Source organism: Penicillium manginii (assembly GCF_028828005.1).
Source record: "Penicillium manginii strain IBT 31320 chromosome Unknown utg000002l:1.0-5564898.0:1.0-5567710.0, whole genome shotgun sequence".
Lineage (NCBI taxonomy): Eukaryota > Fungi > Ascomycota > Eurotiomycetes > Eurotiales > Aspergillaceae > Penicillium > Penicillium manginii.
The window spans coordinates 3,370,375-3,391,439 of NW_026643103.1; the positions used below are offsets into that span (position 1 = coordinate 3,370,375).

Consider the following 21,065-nt stretch of genomic DNA (forward strand, 5'->3'; position numbering starts at 1 on the left):
ACTCTGCCACTTCACTCTTCCACCCCCTTCTCTCTTCCTCACACTCTCTCGTCAAACCTCACCCTCTCTTGTCTCTCTGGTTTATTTTCATCAGCCCATCTCCTCCTCTGGATATTCCCAATTACCTCAGTGCCGTGGACTTTGCGAGGTGCGCCGTCGTTCTGCGAATCACCCACTGGAGCCCACTCCACTGTATACTTCCTCCTTGCACCTCACTCTCACTTTCAGTCTCTTCTGGGCAGCTCTATGAGCTGGAACTCGCTCCTTCAACCAGTCAGCGAATCTGTCTCTCCCACTCAGCCACCCCTCGACTTTGTGGATCGTTATCAACGCCAAAATGGAATCCACCATGAACCGTGAAACACAAGAACGCATGAAAGCTCTGCAGATGGTAAGAATCCTCTCAATTGCGTGGCCATCCTCTCCGAATCAGTGAGCTGACAGCGTGGACAGTCTGACTTGGGATCTGAACGCCGTGAGTTTATCTCGACGCGTGAGGACAAACGTTACGGACAGCAATATTCATGCGAAGAGCTCGAGGCATTTCGAGCATTTCGCAAGCCAAAAACCGCCTCAGGACGTCAGGCCCAGGCTCATCAGCCTGCACTAACCGCTTGGTCTAGTTCGTTTTGCATTTCCCCCCAGTTCCTCAATCTTGTTTGCTGATTTTTCGGTGTTCCACAGGCCTCGCTCAGAAGGTGAATGACACCGATAGTCTCGAAAGGCTGGACCCTCTCATGCACGGCCAAAGCCACCGAGCCCGACTCATGGAGAAGATTCAAGAGCAAGGCGGCCAGCAATATGGTGAAGGGTACGGCAAAAACAGCCAATCGAAGCCAGAAAATCATCATCCATTCTCCCCTGTCTCGTCTGGCCGGGGAGGTGGCATTATTGGAACGCGCGGTCGAGGACGGTAAGCTTCTATTTTCCACCTGGACTGACTGAATCTTATTGCTGACTAGAACCAGTGGTATTGGGCCTCGTGGAGCTCCTGGTCCAATCGCTATGCGCTCGCACTCTGTGGTACTGCCAGCTGGACATGCGTTGACTAGACAGGACCCGGCGCTGGACTCGAATAATGGTGGACCCGTCACACTGGAGAAAAATCACCGCGGTGCGCGCGGTCGAGGTCCAAGTAAGCTAGCCTCAATTCCGCCTGTATGGGGCATTTATTGACCACAACACAGGGGGCCAACCTACGAGGCCTACTCCACGACTCCGACGGGCGGCAGCTATGTAAGTATTAAGGCGTACTTTCATATTCTTCTCCTCTTTATAGCGATCACTTACATGTATCTGAACAGGGAGGATTATTCAAAAAACCTGGTATCCAGCGCTGAATTCATGAAAACTGCTCAGGTACAGGGGTACACCAAACCTGATTCGCAGGTATCATTGGGCTACCCGCCTCGAGTTTCGACATCCCCAGCACGCCGGCATTCTCCTTCACGATCCGTGTCTCCTCATCGACGTTCTGTGACTCTAGCAGGACCGGTTGCTCGACCGCCGCTTCCGCCGCTTTGCCCGAAGGCTGTGAAGCAAGAGAAGCCGGAGCAGCCACATGTTCCGACCACAACCTTGAAGCCATTTGCCCCTGTCCCGAAACTATCTATTCCTGCATCAAATCCCATTCTCAAGGATAGCTTTGGACAGCCAGTATTGCAAGCCAAGATCCAGAATACTATTTGTCCCATCCCGAAGCCGTCTGTTACTAAGACAAAGCTCGCTCCTAAAGATAGCCCGCCAGGACCATCTGAAGATATTTTACTCATTGAAGTCTCATCAGAAGATGAAATCCCCAAGCCTCAGCCCGGGCCTTCCACAAAGGCCTCACCAAAAGTTCCCACTGGAGCTCTCTTGGATCTGTTGGATTCTGAAGACATGCCGGGCCCTGGGCAGTTGACTCCCAACAAATCCAGACTGAGTGAAGCAGTCGAGCATCAACTTTCGGGACTTGAACTCATAAAGACCGTTCCTATGAAGCTCTCAGATGCCGATTATGAGAATCTACCCCAGGAATTACAAACGGTGACTGCTACGGCTACTGGTATGATCAATGGCTTGGGTCAGTGCTTATCAATTCTGCAGAACAGGATATCCAATGCTCTTCGTGGAACAGAGACCTCTTCCTCTTCCAAACAGCCAGTGAATCTATCCACTCCAGTCAAACAAATTTCGAGTCGGGACGAAGGCAAGAATTGCTCCAAAATATCTGCCACTCTTTTCTCAACGAGCTTACTGACATTCTATAGATATCGTTCCCCCTGGATCAAAGAAGAGTCAAGCCGGCAGTTTTGTTGAGCATCGTTCACCCCAGAACAGCTTGTCTTCTGGTGACTCAACCCAGCGAGCGAAGGAAACTCTTCCGGAAGAAAACCTCTCTCCTCGAAAGGCAGGGCCCACTGTCTCAGAACCATCTCTCATAGGGTTCGAAAAGCTTCAAATTTCCGAACCCCCAGGGTTGGAGTTCCTGGCTAATGAGCCCCAGACTGCTGCTTCGCGGACACAGCAGAATGAACAGGATGTGCGTCCTACCCCGAAACATGGTGGAATTGGTATGCTTGCAGATTCAATCCACGCCGTCGACGTCATACACGCTCGAACCATTGGAGATGCCCGTACAATCGGTGTCAAGCCTTCACACACAACCAAGATCAACAACGAGGTGACCATCGAAATTCAACGTGCTAGTCGCATCCAATCTCGCATGCCATCCGGGATCTCCACTCCCATAAATCAGCCATCCGGACTTGGTGCAAGCATTTATGCCACTGATCAGAAGTTTGATGCCGCGTCCACTACCGTGTCTAAGCCTCGACAGGCTTCTTTCAGGTCTCACCATCGCTTGGCTTAGGGGGGTTTCAGTTTCATATCGAAATCAACATGTACCTAGGACATCTTCTCCCGATCAACTCTGATGTGATCATTGTCGTTCTCTTATTATTCCACAGCCGTAATTCATTTTACGCCTTTAACAAATTAGTTATTACGCTACTCTCTCCTTCGGTAATTCTATGGCATCATGAATTTGTTGCCGGCAAAAGTCTCTTTCTCCCTTTCTTTCTTTTTTCCATCGTAGAAATCTTGGGTCGCCTCTACTCTCGACGATGCCTCCCTCATAGTAAGCCAGCGATCAGTCCAGAGGGTTGTACTCAATCTAAGTAGTATTATCAGCACAATGCCGCCAATTTCCGAATGAGAAAGCAGCCTTTTTCTACATCGGTCAAGTACATCGTAAAAGATGATTCGTAAAATGTGGGCCCGATCTACTTGGGCGAGAATTTCAAAGCGGCCCCATCCTGCATTGCCGGATTGTCCTTACTCGATTTGTACTTAGGTCCGCGATGTGTCACAATTGGGGCAATGGTTCGTCGTCCCGATCGATCCCCGTTGAACGGGAACGTTTGTGGATGATACAGTGTGAGTAGTTGGTACTTTGTGAGGAGCTTAAATTTACTTCGCTCCGTTTGCCCTGATAGAATATGACCACTCCTTCTTGTCTTTTTTAGGTTTCTAAGCGAATATCAAAACGGGGGGAAAGGGGGGAATGGCAATATAGGGAAGATTGAGTAGATTGGGAAGACCGAAGGCACCTGAACACGACAGAATGAGGAAATATTCACACCGTGACAATCAATTGAAGATAAAATGATTATCTGCGATCATCGAGCAAAAATACGACTCATCCTTCCAGGATTTCCCTCCAAAGTTTCCCCCCGTGGCGCTTCCCTTTTCGGATTCGACCGACTGATCTATCACATTGAATCTCGTGGATCTAAGCGTCTCGACCCATGCAGTCCTAGCGCAAGTGGATCTTTTAAGAAAAAGTACCCATTTACTGGGTACTTTTGATCGTACTCTGTCTCTTTGGTGCTAACTCAATCGAAACAAGGCAATGCCGGATTCCAAAGTACCATATTTCTTTTTACAGTGGGCACGGATGGTCCTTTTGTAACCCGCAGGTAAATCTTGAATCAAATAGAAACGCAGACGGGTGTGAGTCAGGCAGACCGAGTCCCCCCTCCGATATTGCGAGGTAAAAGGGGTTGAAAGGGCACGGAGGTCAGGTTGCCAAGGACACTTTGCAGCCCACTTGGACAGGGATAAAAATTCAAATTAGATAGGCCTTGTCATGCTCTAAGGAATAGTCAGTCGACTTGGTACTTTTTGCGCCAATTAGATCCTAGATAGCGATCACTAGGGTAAATCTGTTTGAACGCGGCTATCTTCGGAAATTAGATAGTGGCCTTTACTCCCACGTTATTATTTGATCGGCGTGTTCATTATTGTCAACTTGAAGTTGTGGGAGTGTATCGAAGCGGACTAGGATTGATTCTGGGCTTTCCCATTCTAGACGTCCACATTTCCACACGATCTATCAGCAAGGCACTAGTTGCATTGTATCGGAGAAAAGCCGAGACACCGATAGCTTAATAAAGGACGGACTGCCGGATGGGAGTATGTAGCGGCATTAGTGACACAACTCTATCTGCCTATTTCAGTGGCGGCAATCTGTGCCTACCCCTTTCTTCTGCATGATATTCTCTGCCACGTCAGTCCGTTGTTGGGGTGCTCGGACAATGGTGCTAATCAAAAAGTGGTGGCAGAGCCCTGCGGATGTTTCACGTTCTGCGTCCAAGCTTCCGGAACATTCCCCGGTCAGGAACAGGTTCATCGCTGTTTAGAAGCGTAAAGGATCTCCACTTTGCCCGGGTGATGCGCTCTAGGATAGCGGAGACCAGGTGATCATCCCCGGTATGAGACCGGTTTCATATTGCTCCTATGAATCATCCAAGGGGCATTTAACAAATTTTCCAAGTAGCGGTGAGCTTGAAGCTGAAAGTTAGCTGGGAGGATTTCGGGGGATTTGAAAATCTCGTGAGGCTCCGCGAATATTCTAATTTCTCCATGCTTCCTGGATGGAGATCCACTACGTTACTCCATGTTTTTATTTTTGATGCATGATGTCCGAATTCGCACTTCCTGCTAGGTACCATTTGGCTAGTCAGAGCTTTGAGTTGTGATCTTCTTTTAGTCGACCATTCCGGTCAATGTTTTATATTCAAAAGGCTCATTAGGCTCACGCCGGAAAATCGCATCAAACCCCTGCTAGCCACTGACTAGCCACTGAAGAATCAAGCAGGGTTTTCGCAGCTTCAGTTGGGGGTTGCGATCCAGAATCTAGCCCTTCGCTCCTTTTTTTTCTTCCCTCCCTAATCTCCTCCGCGGATTCTACTACGGCATTGGAATCCACAGTGGGTGGAGATACTATCATGTTAGCTGCATGAGATGATCATGTGTCCTTATGAATCAAGAGGTCCGGCGTCTGTGTGCGTGTCTGTGATGAATCCTTCGGCGCCCCCGGCCCCCAAAATCACAATGGGTTGCCTGGGTGAAGAACCAACTTTCCCCGATTGGACACTCGAGCGATTCACCAGCAGGAGCTTCCACCCGCCACCCCCGGTGTCGACTGGCCCTTCCACCTTGACGATCAATGCGGTATTCCCCTTTGGCACAGATGCCATCATCCGAATTTTTCTTTTTGGTTTAAGGCGCGATCTAGAGGATTCCTTAGGGCTTTATCGAGCTTGGCATCCAAACCTTCCAACTTTTGCGACAATGAAAGGCATTCTGCCGGGATACGATTCGAATTATGTTAGGATAATAAGAACAAATGATTCCTCTTGCCGTTAGCTCGTCTTTTTTATTTTTTCTACGATATACCGGCGCTACAGACAGCATGGCCTCTGAGTCTGTACTACTGAAATTATTAATTTTCTACTACATTCATCTTAACAAATCTGGGGATCTGGGGAGATGGCCATCGAAGCTCTAGTCAATACCTTCGTACCCTCCCTGGTTATTCTCACGCTCAATATCGACGGCAGCCTAAACATAATTTTCCATGTTCCCAATATCCTGAACACCGCTTCACTGTTAAGCTAATCCTCCGAGCTTATTTGCACTTGAAGCTTCATCGGTCTCAGTTTCTAGAGCGAGAAGACCCATGTCTTCGAGCCAACCAATACCAGTTATCACTTCCTCCAAGTTCTCCGGTATGATCGAGTAACGGCACCCACAAGAGATTTCATGGCATCCTTCCTCTGTATGGGGGATCGAACTGCTGCGAATGATCTCTCCGAAGCGATTATTCCTGATCGCAGGGTTTTCAGATATGTAAAATCGCCTAATATCGTGTGGAAAAGCTGCTGGAGACCGCATTGTGAGATTTGGGAGATTCAATCATGTACTGGCGGCGCCGGCGTAAGGACGAGCTGGAAGCTGAGTTCTTCCCGGGCGCACATTTGGGAATTGGAACACTGCTGTCCTAGATAAAAACATGCAATGCGTTAGCCAGCAGTCGATCGAGGAGATCCACGAAGAGAAGAATTACCCCTTCCTGATTCTCGACCGCATCTTCCGTTCCGCGACCTTGGGAACTAGGAAGTGGCCTCCAGATGGCGGTCGCAAGATCGATTGCAGTGGTGTTTATCTCGAGGGCATTTGCGGTGTACCAGTGGAAAAGAAAGGCAATAATGTCAGTGGAAGGCATGTTGGTATTGAGGTAGACAGTTTCCAATCTAATGCCTGAGTTTAATGTGAGTGAAAAAAAAAAGAAACCCTTTTTATATCGAATACTGGGGCATCTGCCCAGCTTTCTCAGCTCACTTCCTGGAGGGTTGAAAAGCGTGGTCATTGGTTAATTGGGCTTGTTTGCAATGCACAGTCTAGTCTTGACAAATCCAGTATACTATTTCCTATTCTTGCTCTCTGTTTTTATAGGTGGCTTGTGCGCGTACGCCAGAAGACAAGTGTCCAGGCAATTTCGGGGCTCGTCCACCGTCCTAAATCCACATTTTTTCAGTGTCGTTTTTCTGGATCCACGAGTTCAGAGCCCCCAAAAATGTGGTCCAATCTGAATTTCCACTCAATAATTGTACTGGTCAAATTCAGCCCAGAGCACTGTCGCTGTAGTTAGTTAAACCAGTATTACGCTAGAAAAACAATCTCTAGGCCAGATGATCGGCGGGACTCCATTTTGTTGGGCTTGCCTCGAAGCTGACAGCTGCCATCGCGTCCATCCGTCGTCCGGCACGGTCGATCTAGTGGGTCACACGTCATGTTTTATGTGCTATTTGATACTCTCCTGGCACATAGCAGGCTCTTCGGGCAACCTTTTTCTTAAGTTGGACACTGATTCATATATCTTCTCGGCAGAGCCCGTAGTACTACAATGGAAGGTTCACACTGGCAAAGATACATGCACAGGCACTAAAGAACAAAAAGCCAGCGGAAGGGGTTCCGGATGGTCCATATTCCCGCGCTTGATGCAGCTGCAGTCGAAATTTCAAGCAAGCTCCTCGTGCTTTTCCCAGTTCTGGAACTCGGATCGCCTTACGGGGTACGGAATAGACAGAGAACGCTTGGTCTAGGCCTATATGTTGGTAACCGTAGAAATCAGGAAAATTACTGGTATATCCTAACAAAAAATTGGAACAGAAATCGATTCTTCCGAGAGGGCCTGCTTTTGTTTCCATACCCGTCCGGCAACTTGTACACTCCACTTCCGACTCACACTGGCACTCAAATAATCTTACAGCATTGATTTTTGTTACGTTAATTAATGCCCTTTTTTCATTTCCTTTTACGGGTCGTGCCAACCCGTGCCATCTGCACACTATTAGCGCCGTCTCGGAAACCGTTGATCAAGACTGCAGTCGGTCGGGGTCAGTTAGGGCAAGGCTGACTCGGGCGGTCTCACCCTTCATCTTTTCGTAGATCCTTATTAATGTGGCGACGCGGGTTCCAAATCCATGGCAACTAGCGCCAGCATGACCACTTTTGTTAATTCTCTGCCATCCAAGCTCATATCCTTCATTGCACTGCCTTAGGTGGATCGAAACCGGCAGCAACTGTCTATCGCAACGTGTCACCCGAAAGTCCCCTGCATGACGAGCGGCCCATGCGGGTAAGGCCACGATCTCGGCATTGGTGTCGATCGGTGGAGGGCCATGGAAAATAAAAAAGACCTGTATTACTATTCGAGATCAAAAGGGGGGAAGCCCACCGCTCATGTCAGTCATGTAGTTGCTGGACCCACGACCAGGTTCCTGGAAACGGGAGGAGCGGGCCGCGCGCCAACGAAGTCGAACGAAGAACGATCGGGATCGAGACGAGACAGAGACAGTGACAGGGTCTACAAAGGTACTGTGCAGGTTGGGGAAAAAAAGACTTCGACAAAACATAAAATTTTTTTTTTTAAAAAAATAAAGGGCAACGCTGGTAGCGAGGTCGAATCGGGGCCGGGATTAGACACCCTACTTGGCAAGGACTACGCCCCTTCCGGCCTGTCAATTCCTTTGAAAATGACCATATCCATATACTACTAATAGTAAGTCCTGCGGCTCGTCGGCTCTGTGTGCCCAGGTGGTGTGTCCGAAAACCTTAGAAGCCAAAACAGTAACGAAAGTGAACTCTTTCAATTTCTGCAAGGCAAGGGTTGGCGGCCCAAAATGACAATTCCAAAATGGTCAGAAGTTTGTTAGCATCATTGTTTTCACATTCCGACCGATGATAACCGCGGCCATACTTGAGTCAAGACCGAAACAGCCCTCAGTTGACTCCGATGAGATTGAGTCTGAAGAGCGTCAAAGATATGTCGTGTTATATGGCTTTCCCCGCTAGTAACTTGTGGGGCTTGATCTAAGGCCTGTCACTATCTCGAAGTATTCTAACGACTTTCTACAAACTCTATTCAAACTTTTTGCATCATGTAGCCAAAGTTGGTTCGCTTCTTCAACAGCCCTGCCGGGCTAGCTCAATCGGTAGAGCGTGAGACTCTTAATCTCAAGGTTGGGGGTTCGACCCCCCCCGTTCGGCTATTCCTACAAAAATCACCTGAGATATCTTTTTGCTCATACGTAAGACCTCCTCCCGAGGTCCGATTCCGATTTTCGCTCTTTTTTTTGGGAAAGGGAGCAGGGGATGGTGAATAAGAAAAAGTCCTCAATAATTCCAGTTGAATTTAATCTTGGACTACCATTATCCAGCAGAAACAGTGTTGTGTACAATTTCCTGTTCAAAGTAATGTTGTGGCGGGGTTTGACGGCCAAGACGGAAGGGTCACTACTACTAGGGCTTGCGTTGCCGTCTTTTGGTATCTACTAGAAGAATTAACTTTGAAGGGAAATTGAATATTACAAGTTGAGGGCTTGGTTTTTATTTAGATTCCTTTGCAATTTTGGAGTTTGAGTGATATTATTGTCCCATCCCTTTGGCTTAATTCTGGTTGATACCCTGTTCCTGTAGCCAAGTCTGGACAATCTCGTTCACTTTTTGCGGGCGTTGAATCATGATCCAATGAGATGACCGGACTTCCTTTATCGTCAAATGTGGAATATATGGTAGCATCGTGTCAACCATACTCGAAGTAATGGCAAAATCATCCATAGCGCGAACAAAAAGCGTCGGACAATTGACTTCAACTTTTTTATCCCCACCGTTGCTTAGAAAAGGCGTCTCGTCAATGAAGTTCTGATGAAGCACTCGATAGGTATTGCCTGTGCGTATCGTATCAGTCTTGCGTAAGAGAAAAACAAGAAAGGTTCTTACATGGTCCCCGAAGACCCGTCCTAGAATATTCACTCACGTAGTACTGCAGGTCTTCTTCGGTCAGAAGTTTGCTTGGTACCAGATGAGAAACAATATCAAAATCTATCCCATTCGTCGCACTGATGGCTCTCCGTCCATCTGTGGTCAGCCCTCCATACAGAGCGTTCAGAAATCCTCGAATTCCATCCTCAGATTGCGTATGTGACTCTATTTCGTAATCATCACTGCCAAATTGAAGCATGTAACCAAAGGATGGCTGAAGTTTGACAAGGTCAGACACGCTACAGTATGTAGACGAAGGTGGAAACAAAGGAACCACGAATAAGATCAGATGTGTGACAAAATCAGGAAAGTAGAGCGCGAAGCGAGAGGCCATCATTGATCCCCTAGATTTGTTAGACTATGAAAATCCCGAAAAATCTCAAAGCTCTAAGCATCGTTGCACGTACCAATCATGGCCTCCTAGAATGATATTTTGGCATCCGAGTTGAACTGCTAAACCGTGAAAGTCCGTGCATTGAGATTTCAAGCTGAAAGGGACAACAGATCCCGAAGGAGAGTCCTTTTAAGCTCAGTAAATATTCATCGATTCTAGAACGCAACCTACCGATTGGCCATATCCCAAACAGTCCGGGCAAATTACACGATGTCCGAGCCCCAAGAAAAAAGGTATTTGATATCTCCAGCCCATGGAAAGGTCTGGAAAGCCATGGATCTGCTCAAGTAGTCAAAATTATGCCAGCACAATATTAGAAATATGCACGCGAACGAACCAAGAATACTGTTCGAGAATATCCTTCCTTTGGCTCTGCATAAAGATAGCCTACCAAGGGTCAGCATGTGCAGTTATATCAGCTACGCGACATCGATACCATATGTCTTTCCATTGATGCAAGCCTTCCGCCGGTAAAGACGCGGATCCTTAAGATCCAACTTCTCCAAGGTATTCATTGTAAATGCAATTGAAAACGAATTAAGATTAGGATAAGTTAAAATGAGTGTATTTAAGGATTTATGCCAATTATATGAAAAGGGGGCTACTTTCAAAGTCATATGCAAGGAGGTACTAGTAGCGTCACACTAGATTAATTATGTAATTGGAGGTGCTTTCGAGTTCCTCTGGGTACCGAAGTACGTAAGGAAATTCTGTTCTGGAAGTTTATCTCCGAGTCCGCTTGATCTATCTCTAGTTTACATTTACATTTGAATACATATTATCGTGGATTTGAGGAGTTTTTGATCGAGTGTCATAATTCTAATTCAGATATCACCCCCCTGCAGTCAAGAACTACCTTAAGTTAATAGACTGTCTGCTATCAGACTATCTACTCAAGACTTGAGCACGATTTTCTCTTGTTCCGCACTATTTCTTTGTATTGGAGCCTTTGAAAGACTTTCCAAATGCTGCCTCATTATCGCACTGGCCTCAGCAGCGTAGTGACACTTCTCTCGAATTTTCGAGCCGTATCGAGAGAGCATAAATGGAATCGGTAAACAAGCCAAGGCAAGAAATGCTGGAACTGAAGATGCCCAGTGGATCCCCAGAGCTTCGTACATGTAGCCTGTAAAAAGCGGGAATGCGGCACCAAATAAAGATCGCAATAAGGTGGTTGATGCTAACACCGAAGCAGCATAAATTGTATATGCATCAACGAGATAGTTGAGGACGGCAAGAAACACAGTCAGCATTCCAAAGCCGAAGGGAACCCCCGCGGCGACCGAAACCAACCAATGAACCGAAGGAGAATTTGTCCATGCGAACATAAAAAGGCCAATTGGAAGTGTGATAGCCCCCAAGAAGCCATCTGCCAGACGGGCTTCAGGTGGCACGGGAGTGCTTGACTCCGATGACTTTCTCTTATATCGGTAGTACATGGGGATGGTATAGGCGCTGCCGCACAGAATCCCGATCATGACTCCAACAAAAGTAAGACCCGTCGTACCCTCATCCCATTTGCGAGCCCCTTGAAAAACAATTGGATATGCAGCAAAAAGCATGTAAAGGGTGCCATAGATTATGGCAAGATATAGAGATAGCAAGAACACGATGGGCTCACAGCATAGAAGGATCCAAGGTCGTGACAAAGCAGAACCCAACTTCTTTGCCATTTGAACTTTTCCTTGCTCCGAGTCCATTTTACTGACATAGACATGACCAGTCTTCTTCGCCAGGATCGCTGCTCGTTGTCGTAGCAGAACAGGGGCATAGGTCTCAGGGAGCAGGACAGACATAATTATCAGAATAGCACCAGAAAATGCAACTAGGAGCCACTGAACTGCTTGCCAGCCCTTCTCCTGGGCTAAATAGCCCCCGATGACTGGTCCAAGAGCAGGGCCCATGAAGGGAGCAGCACAGTACAGACCTGATACAAGTCCTCTCATCGTGGCTGAGAATGTGTCGGCGATGACACCCCCGGAGATGGCCATAGGTGCTGAGCCAAAGCTGCCAGCCAAGAAGCGAAATATTATGAGTGAATGTATACTCGATGAGGCAGCTGCACCAGCCGTGAAGGCTGTCAACGAAATTGCATTGAATATGAAAATAGGACGTCGTCCGTAGGTTTCACTCAATGGCGCCCAGAACAAAGGACCCACCGCAAAGCCTACCACAAAGACAGATATTCCCAGGAATGCGAGTTCTTGGCTTGTATGGAGTGAGTTGATGATTTCATTGAGACCCCCTGCGTAGGCAGACGATATAAGAGAGACTGCGAGCGTCGCAAGCGAGACGATGATAGTAATGATCCATTTAGATGTTTCAGTGAAGGCGAACGGGTTTTGAGGATCGTCGGTGAGCCAAAAAACAATAAAAGGATCTGCTTCCGTACCAGATCCGGTGTATTGGTGATGAATAACCTGCTGACTTATCTCAGGCTTGAGCGCCGAGCGCCATAAGGGTGGTTGTGATGCCATGGCGAGTCAGAAAGTACGAAACAATGTTACTTCACGCTGAAATCAGGAAAACTTGATACTATTAATTGCTTACTGCACTAAAGCTGTGTCTAAGCTGGCGTGCCGATCACGTCCACTAAGTCCTGAGTTTCAGCGAATTGTAAGTCGGCAAGGGAGAGCAAAATGCCAATTCTGAATAGGGACTGAGAAACAAAAATGTTGATAGAATTTCAATACGAAGTTGTGCCAAAGCAAGGGTGAACAATTGTAACGTGCAGTGACGATCCTTGATAGATCGGAATGTCAGATGTTTGACACTAGCAAAATCTGCATGCAGTCCAAGACTACTAGTCATACGGGTTTTTGAAAATTTATTCCTCTGAATATCCGATTATTAATACGTTCGATATGTATTCGGGTCAATGATCGGTCTGAAAACTATCCCGTGATGAAATATCGAATGGTCGGTTCCATGCACCTTTTTTGTTTTTTTTTTTCTTTTCAACTGAAGATCTCAAATGCTTATGTACACTCCGTACAGAACTATGAAATGGTCAAATAGATATCATAGTAATTCTATTATCTGAGAACATGCTATCTGTAGTAGTTTATTATCAGTGCTAGGTCACAGATTCGTTCAAGTTAATTGGTCAGATGAAATGAGATATCAAAAAGTCTTAAATCAAGAACTATTTAGACGAATTGCATACAAATCCATCAAAGTTATCCAACGGAGAATCATCTTTGATATCTTCCCAGAGGCTTTCAATCCTTGTAGCCAACCCTTCAGATAATGGTCCCCTCTCGAGGGCTTCAAGGGCCTGATCCAATTGTAGACCAAAGCGTGCCCCAATAACAATCCCGTCGCCAAGTCCTGGCTCAAGCAATGAGTTATACGCCACCCATCGATAGGCAAGCTCGGCTTGCGAGATCCCAGTTTCCTTCGAAAAATCAACAAAGCTGCCTAAAGCCTTCAACATGACGGGCTTGTTGTAGAGAGCGTTGTACATTTTGGCAGTGTAGGTGCCGGACGGGTCCCATCGTCCCTCCCCCCCCAGCGAGAAGCTGTTCCGGGGTCTTGGTTAGGAAGCCCCCAGCAATTGGGCTATAGGCGTAGAAAGAAATGTTGTTCTTGCGCAAGGTTGGCATAATTTCTGTTTCTGTGCGTCGAGCGACAGCATTATAATTCCCTTGGTAGACTGTGGGCAGGACAAAATTGTTTTCTTTTGCGACCCGAATTACTTCTTCAACCTCATCCGCTTTGAAGTTGGATAATCCAAATCTTTTGAACTTCCCTTCTTTATACAGGTCATTGATCCCATAGAGAATTCTTTCAACTGGGACTCCGCGATAAGGGGCATGTATATAGAATACATCGACCTAGCGAAAGTTAGTAGTCTTGATCCTTTTTTCCATCTAGATCATGATAATGGCATGACTTAGCGTACACAATTGGTCTGCAATTTACTAAGACTTTCAAGACAAGACTTGACAACAAGCTCTCTCGAGGGTTCTAGCTCTGATAGACCTCCACAAAACTTTGTGTCAATCTTGAAATGGTTTGCGGCACCTGCCAGCCCCAGGAATTCTTCACTTTCGGCATATACAGCCGCTGTATCAATCTTCGCAATTCTTTTGTGCTCCAAATGCTGTAAGACACGCTTCACAGTTTCGACAGTATGGCCTCTGTATTTAGCAAAGAATCCGCCGTATATAATTTCAAGTTTATTGCTTGCCATTTTGGATTTTGTCAGGCGCGTCCGGGAGCAGTGAGAGTCGTGAATGCAATAGGGGAAGGCGAGGATTATTGCTTTTGAACTATCGGATAATTCAAGCCCTCAATTGACGAACGTATACGTCACCAGCTTGCGTGCTCGAAATTTAGTATATCTCGACTTTGACTGGCAAGGGGGGAGCTGAATTTGTATTACTATTGGCCATGAAAATGGGACAAATTGTGTTCCTTTGTGGGTCCTTCTCATATAGCTATCCCTTGCGTCTTGCAGATTCTAAAGATAAATAGCCCACGAATACAATTTCAAGTTGCAGTGATTGCTGTAATAAAACTTTACGGAAAAAGGTAACGGGGTCAGAATTGCTAAGATATTTGAGCATGGAGCAATTCAAGTTGAGTTAACACAAAATAGCGAAGTGATTTCCAATTGACGCATCGGTAATTAGAAAACTCGAGTTGAACTGAGTCAGACAACAGTTCCAAATACTATACTTAATATCAAACCACTGGCTATCACGGTATAAGTTGCAGGTTGTAGGCCTATAACCCCAGCGACACTCCAAGGCACGTACCAACGATTTTCTTTGGGCAAATGTCTTGATGTTAGAATATAATAGGGCGACACGAGAGACAGCCACATGATAACCCACACAAATCCGACCATGCGCTTCCATAGCGGTATGGCATGATCAATTGGAGGTTTAGACATAGGTACACCTGAAAAACTTCTAAAGATGCCTTGCACCCCGTCTTCCAGCATGATGCCCAGTGCACACCCCAAAAAGAAGATAAAGGAGCCCGATTCTTGTAGTGGAACACCTTGAATATAGTCACCAAGCAAATGAATGATTCCGGAAATGAGAAAAACAAGGTAGAGGTTTAGGTATCTCTTTTTGAAGGACGGACTGCATTGTCTCAGGATTTTTGTAGTCAAAAATTCACTGACTGAAGTCAAAGGCCATCTCATCAGCTGGTGCCAAAAACGTCTAATGATATCTCGTGTTAGAATCACTTAAAATGCGCGATATGTTCTTTGCGGGCTGTCCATACCCCCAAAATCCTCTCAGCGTATATGCATCCCAAACTGTTCCAAAGAGTGGAGGCCAGTTAATCGGATCATCCCCAATACTGACAGCGACCAAAGATCCAAATCGGTACAGTGAGTCGGCAAGGATTCGTGCGACTATGAACCATGAAAAAATGGTTATATACACCCGCGTCTTCCAGGGCATAGGCGGAAAGTACCCTGGCGCTATCTCCGCGCTGGGACTCGTCCGCTGAAGCGACCTTTCATAAAGAATATCGAGGGCCAAATATTGCCAGGAGAGAATGCAGAACTGTCTAATCAAGAATCGTGATGTCGCGATTGTGCCATCTGGTGATCTGAAAAGATACTTTGGATGATCAGGGAGTCCTTTCACTTGCCACGGCGTATTGACGCCACGTAAACCGAACACGAGTTGCCCGGAAAGATAAATAGGTGGGATCTGCCGACTAGAACCATTGGGTAAAGTGTGTAAAATACTGGATTTGTCGAGAGGGTTGAGAAGTAGCAAGTTGAATCCATGGACCAATGTGGCATAAGCCATCATCGAGCCGTGGCTAAAGCGTAGTGAGCTTCCTGCGAAGTTCTCCGACAAGGAATGCATTTGATAAGAAAGAAGCACTCCACATAGTACCCATCCAAGTCGCAACGGGGATCTCTTTGACGTTGAAATAAGTAAAAAGGCAGGTATGAAAACTTGAACCAAGTATATGGCACAAGCTGTGGCTGTCTTGGCTGTATCCTATGCCGGTATCAGTCGTATTAAATCCTGGTACCTACTAAGAGGGAGGTGAGCTTGAAGGCGCGACTACTACTAGTACTCACGACAATCATTTCCAAGGTTGGTATGCCAATCAGTGCCCAGGTGGGAGTAGGATTCCTCCGATAATTTGGGAAAGTGAGCCAGCAGAACGGGCTACTTGCTATATTATTGGCCGATTAGCAGACTCACAATAACTTCAAAGATCGAAACTTTGAACGAACCCTAACTTTGAGGTTGGAAGCACGAAGTTGTTAGGCAATATGGATTTCGCTCAAGTTAAATGGCACTCCGGAGTACTAGTACAGAGATTCACCACACATTTATTAGTATTTAACTTTCAAACATTCCTCGGCCATCCCGGTTTTACGGAGCCTAGAGCGGGACTCGGAGCGATGCAAGGGATAGATTCGATCACACAATGATTGGAAAAATCTTCCGATCTTCCGATCCGATAACACTATCGTGGATAACAATCGTATCGCGGATTTTGTCGATCCCAGCCTACCCCTTGATGCCCCGTAAAAATATTTTCTGGGTCCACTTCCCGCTTTATTTTGAGTAGTCGGTCGTAGTTCTCCTGTCCCCAAAATGCGGTGACCGAATCTGGCTCGAACGCGTCTGCTTCATTCTGATAAGCACCTCCCCCCGGCGTCAGGTTTCGCATTGGATCCATGGCATGGCTTGTTTTCTTCCAAATGTTTGCCACACCAGAAGGTGTTTCGTCATCACCCCAAGTCCGTTTATGCACAACGTGCCATAACCCATCACGCCATGCTGGTGTCACGGATGAGTATCCGGGTCGTCCCTTTTGATCTAGCTCGGGTAGATGCTTTGAGTATTTGAATGGAGTCGTGAGACAAACAAGTACAGCAGGAATTGAGGCCGAAGAATTGATATTCGATTCTGATGTGAGCATAATATCGTTGAGCGCTCTGGTCAGCTTATCTCTTCCACTTCTCTCTTGAAAATTGTGACGAGGAATTATTCGTGACGACATGGAAACCGGTATCTGATCATTGTTCAGAGACATACTGTCGAGCTTGCTTATGTTCTCCATGAACTTGCCGAAGGTAGGAAATGTAGTCATGTTCAAAGATGTCGATGCACCGAACTGATGTGCAAATTCCAGAATTGGCTTCATCGACGCTCTTGCCTGCAGATGGTCAAGCATAGATGTCGCCATGATCACGATTATTGGCTGACTTTTGTACATTCCCGGTTGGAAAAATCCGCCCCAACCTTCGTGTGCCCAACGCTCGGCATTGTTCACCATGGTTTGGATGAATGATTCCGCAACATGCTGCTCTTCATTACCCAAGGTGAGAGATATCATCTCCATGGGCCTTTCCTGATGTGCAAGGATACTGGTTTCCATCACAATGCCGAAGGTGCTACCACCGCCGCCTCTCAACGCGAAAAAGAGTTCGGTATTTTGACAACGTGTAGCAGTGATGAGGGTTCCATTTGGGAGGATGGCGCGCATCTGGTAAACATTGTCGATTCCAAGTCCTTAAACGACATGCTGTTAGATACCACCGCTCCACTGAACAGCAAACTTGAATATGCTTACCGAGCTCATTTGATAATATGCTATGACCACCGCCCGTGATCCAACCGCCAGATGCCCCGACAGTCAGACCGGTTCCCCCTACAATCCGAATGTTGTGTTGAGAGGCGAATTCATAAATACCATGGAATTGCTGACCGGCTCCAAATGTGACCACATTCCCAACGGATTCTGTACAGCCCTCGGGAATAAAGTTGCGCTCTAGGCGAATTGGAGGCTGATAGTTGTGAGTCCTGCGGCGGAGAAATGAGTCTACTGGGAAGTGTACCTAACCAGGGTAAACTCACCAGAGAGCCAACGCGTTTGATCCTGAGCTTCGACCAAGGTAGTCATGACCTGTGTTCTTGATAACGAGCTGGAGCCCATTTTCACGAATGAAAGCCAGAGACTTTTGTACATCATCGACGCTGCGTATATCCACGTATTTTGTAGGCACACTTCCGGGAAGGCATTGTCTCGTTGAGTTGAGATTGTCGGCAACAGTGAAGGAGCTTATCGTGCAGGATTCACCGGTTGACTGACAAGTGGCCCAATTGATCTATAAGCCACGGTGAGCATCGTCCATGATTCAACCTCGGATATGGCAATACACATTTTGATACCCGCCAAAATAGTCACTTGAACTTTCTTGTCGTAACTCCGTACATTTTGTAGAATTTTGTACTTGTTGGTGACCGTTATAGCTGTCGAAACAAGGAGTCAACATAGGTCTCCCATCAAAGAGCCTGCCAGAAATGCTCTGATTGAATGCTTTCCAGGTGCGCTGGTCAATTGAGATCAACGAACTACTATCCACGAAAGTGAATACCAGGCAAAGTAATATAAACATGTGATATACGACCATTTTGATGATCATATAAAATTGAATACACCACCTGGGAAAGTCCTGAGCAGAAAGCCTGAGGTTGGTAGATAATTGTCCGGTGTAGAGAAACTGATGTGGCTATCAAAGCTGAAAAGGGAAAAAGTAAACCAGCCCGTGCAAGCATCCCGAAACAATTATTACCATGCCCCACTCATTTTTGTATTGATCTAAACTCTCCTTGCCTTAGAGTAAGGTTATTGCATAATACATCAGATTGACCCACAAGACTATTTGGCATGTTCTCCCTGCCAGGGGCTCAGTTTTGAGTTTTTCTGGAATGTGGGTTGTCCGATGTATTTTGGGAATTGATTAGTTGCGTGTGACTCTGACACCGCAGTCTGATAGTGTATAGAGATACAAAGCATTGGCGCAAAACAAGGTCGAGCAATAAAAGATCACATCTATCCGTCACTCCCACGCCAGTTAAGATTTTCTACCATATACTCCGACGTGGCTTAGTTTTTTTTTTGGTCACGCCACTATGGCTCCGCGGCTTCCTTTCTCCCTGAAGTTTACTCTTTGGGCAGCTTTGACTTGGTTCGGATCACGCCTCTCTGGACTGCGCCTTGAATCACCTTTCTCATTTGCTACTTGGCTATGTGCTACATTCATTTCTTACTGCATTTTGAGTTTTTCTTGGAGAATTTGTGGCCGACCATGCTTTAGTCCTCTAAGGGATCTCCCAGGACCCAAGGTATGTGCTAGAGACCTTGCCTATACCCAAAATCAGATACTCATGTACCAAACAGAGTGAAAGCTTTCTTTTTCAAAACTCATCGGGGATCTTCGACGAGCCCCTGGGGAACCGTATCACCGGCTGGGTGAACACAATACCGAATGACGGCCTCCTTCACTTCTTCGGGTTGTTAGGGTCCGAATACCTCATACCGACCAGCGTCGAAAGTATCTCCGATGTTGTCACCAACCGTGCTTATCAGTTTCAGAAGGCTAGCGGGCTCCGAAGATATGGAGTTCGTTTCTTCGGCGATGGCATCGTTATCCAAGAAGGCGAAAAACACAAGAAAAGCCGAAAGTCATTCGTTCAAGTTTTCAATCAGCGACAAGTCGATAAGCTGAAGCCCGTTCTATCCACCAAAGCGTCTGAGATTGTGCAGCATGTGCGAGAAAAGTGTCTCACGAACGCGAATGGCGTATCAAAGGCTGCGAGTATCAACGTCGCTGAGTTCACCAAGTTGATATCTCTGGATGTCATGGGTATCATCGCCCTCGGTCATGACTTTCATGGAATTTTGGGCCAGAATCTGCAGATTTTTGAAGTTTTTCAGATGCTATTTTCTTCAAATGAGGAAAAGAAGTCTCATTTTATGTGGCATAATTGTGCTCCCCCGTGGTTTATGAATATGTTCCCTTCCAAGATAGACTCACAGATGGAGGTGGCCTACGGGAAGCTTCGCAAACGCCTCGAACAACTTATTCCGGAGAAGCTAGCTGCACTCAAGTCAACAACAACGACGGATCAGGATATTTTGACACAGCTTGCCTGCTCAGGGGACTTCTCAGATGATGAGATTATTCCTCAAATTGTCACTACACTATCCGCTGGGTAAGTAAATTCATCTCCAAATGTCAAGTCCACTCCACTGACCATGAGATACATGTAGGTTTGAGAGTACTGCGAGCACCTTGTCATGGACATTATATTGTCTAGCAGCCAACCCCGAAATTCAACCCTCCCTGCGAGAGGAAATAAGCGCTGCCAAGTCCTCTAAAGCTACCCTGAGCGAGGATGACTATGAAAAGCTGCCACTACTCAATGCAGTGTGCTATGAAACCTCGCGACTGTACCCAACCTTTGCGATGACATTGCGCAAAGCTATCTGTGATACCTATATCAATGGCCGGCTTGTTCAGGCTGGCACCTATATAGCCATTGTCCCTAGGGCTATCAATAGGGCCAAGCACCTATGGGGCCCTGATGCAGAAGAATTCATCCCGGAAAGATGGATTGACCGATCTGACCCTCTAGCTCCGAAGATCAACCAGCTGGGAGGTGCTTCCTCGGCAATCTGTATGCTTTCCTTTTTGTATGGGCCTAGAAGTTGTGTGGGAAGGGGGCTCGCATTGGCAGAAATCCGTCGGGTTACGGCGCGCCTGGTAGAGACCTTTGATATCCAGCAAACAAGCTCGACTATTCCACAACCTGTTGGGTGGCTGTCATCAGGTCCACCCCCTGAGCTGAATCTGAAATTTGTGCCGTCAACTATATAGACTGATAATGTTAAAAGTGATATCCTATCTTAGATTATTTTATCTTACATCATTCCTTTTCCTCTTTTCCCTCACTAGCACATTATCTAGTGACGGAGAGCAACGAGGCAATACTGAAATGGAAGAGAAAACGGAAACAGAGTCCAATATCGATTAAAGTCGAATCTCTTCAGTCATGAGCTGCTTTTTCGTGCCTTTCAGGGATTGTTGCTGCGTCTTCGGTATTATATCAGTCTAGTTCCTGGGTAATCCAATATTTGAGGAGGAATAGACGTTGAGTGTATCCTCAGTATCTGTGATCAATCATGTTGGATAATGCTGAGGCCATAGCCCCATGAACCTCATGCCTGCAGGCTT

At 46.6% G+C, this 21,065-nt stretch overlaps 7 protein-coding genes across 7 annotated transcripts; 2 read left to right on the forward strand and 5 right to left on the reverse strand.

Moving 5' to 3' along the window:
• Window positions 1-337: 337 nt before the first annotated feature.
• N7533_002543 (uncharacterized protein) lies at window positions 338-2,854 on the forward strand (the record flags this gene model as incomplete). Its single annotated transcript, XM_057099193.1, has 7 exons — window positions 338-391; window positions 454-622; window positions 685-913; window positions 969-1,135; window positions 1,188-1,236; window positions 1,305-2,065; window positions 2,253-2,854. 7 exons carry the CDS (start codon window positions 338-340, stop codon window positions 2,852-2,854), a joined length of 2,031 nt encoding a protein of 676 aa, XP_056964329.1.
• Window positions 2,855-6,187: 3,333 nt separating this feature from the next.
• On the reverse strand, window positions 6,188-6,553 carry N7533_002544 (uncharacterized protein; the record flags this gene model as incomplete). Its single annotated transcript, XM_057099194.1, has 2 exons — window positions 6,188-6,328; window positions 6,395-6,553. 2 exons carry the CDS (start codon window positions 6,551-6,553, stop codon window positions 6,188-6,190), a joined length of 300 nt encoding a protein of 99 aa, XP_056964330.1.
• Window positions 6,554-9,279: 2,726 nt separating this feature from the next.
• On the reverse strand, window positions 9,280-10,563 carry N7533_002545 (alpha/beta fold hydrolase; the record flags this gene model as incomplete). Its single annotated transcript, XM_057099195.1, has 6 exons — window positions 9,280-9,560; window positions 9,613-9,998; window positions 10,062-10,174; window positions 10,220-10,327; window positions 10,386-10,435; window positions 10,485-10,563. The coding sequence occupies 6 exons, from the start codon at window positions 10,561-10,563 to the stop codon at window positions 9,280-9,282; spliced, it is 1,017 nt and encodes a 338-aa protein (XP_056964331.1).
• A 378-nt stretch (window positions 10,564-10,941) lies between these two features.
• Window positions 10,942-12,525, reverse strand: N7533_002546 (MFS transporter; the record flags this gene model as incomplete). Its single annotated transcript, XM_057099196.1, has 1 exon — window positions 10,942-12,525. One exon carries the CDS (start codon window positions 12,523-12,525, stop codon window positions 10,942-10,944), a length of 1,584 nt encoding a protein of 527 aa, XP_056964332.1.
• Window positions 12,526-13,193: 668 nt separating this feature from the next.
• On the reverse strand, window positions 13,194-14,243 carry N7533_002547 (uncharacterized protein; the record flags this gene model as incomplete). Its single annotated transcript, XM_057099197.1, has 3 exons — window positions 13,194-13,445; window positions 13,513-13,884; window positions 13,953-14,243. 3 exons carry the CDS (start codon window positions 14,241-14,243, stop codon window positions 13,194-13,196), a joined length of 915 nt encoding a protein of 304 aa, XP_056964333.1.
• A 2,261-nt stretch (window positions 14,244-16,504) lies between these two features.
• N7533_002548 (FAD-binding domain-containing protein) lies at window positions 16,505-17,980 on the reverse strand (the record flags this gene model as incomplete). Its single annotated transcript, XM_057099198.1, has 3 exons — window positions 16,505-17,556; window positions 17,618-17,815; window positions 17,902-17,980. The coding sequence occupies 3 exons, from the start codon at window positions 17,978-17,980 to the stop codon at window positions 16,505-16,507; spliced, it is 1,329 nt and encodes a 442-aa protein (XP_056964334.1).
• A 980-nt stretch (window positions 17,981-18,960) lies between these two features.
• N7533_002549 (cytochrome P450) lies at window positions 18,961-20,708 on the forward strand (the record flags this gene model as incomplete). The annotated part of the gene is made up of 3 exons (XM_057099199.1): window positions 18,961-19,173; window positions 19,229-20,043; window positions 20,102-20,708. The coding sequence occupies 3 exons, from the start codon at window positions 18,961-18,963 to the stop codon at window positions 20,706-20,708; spliced, it is 1,635 nt and encodes a 544-aa protein (XP_056964335.1).
• Between the last annotated feature and the right edge of the window lie 357 nt (window positions 20,709-21,065).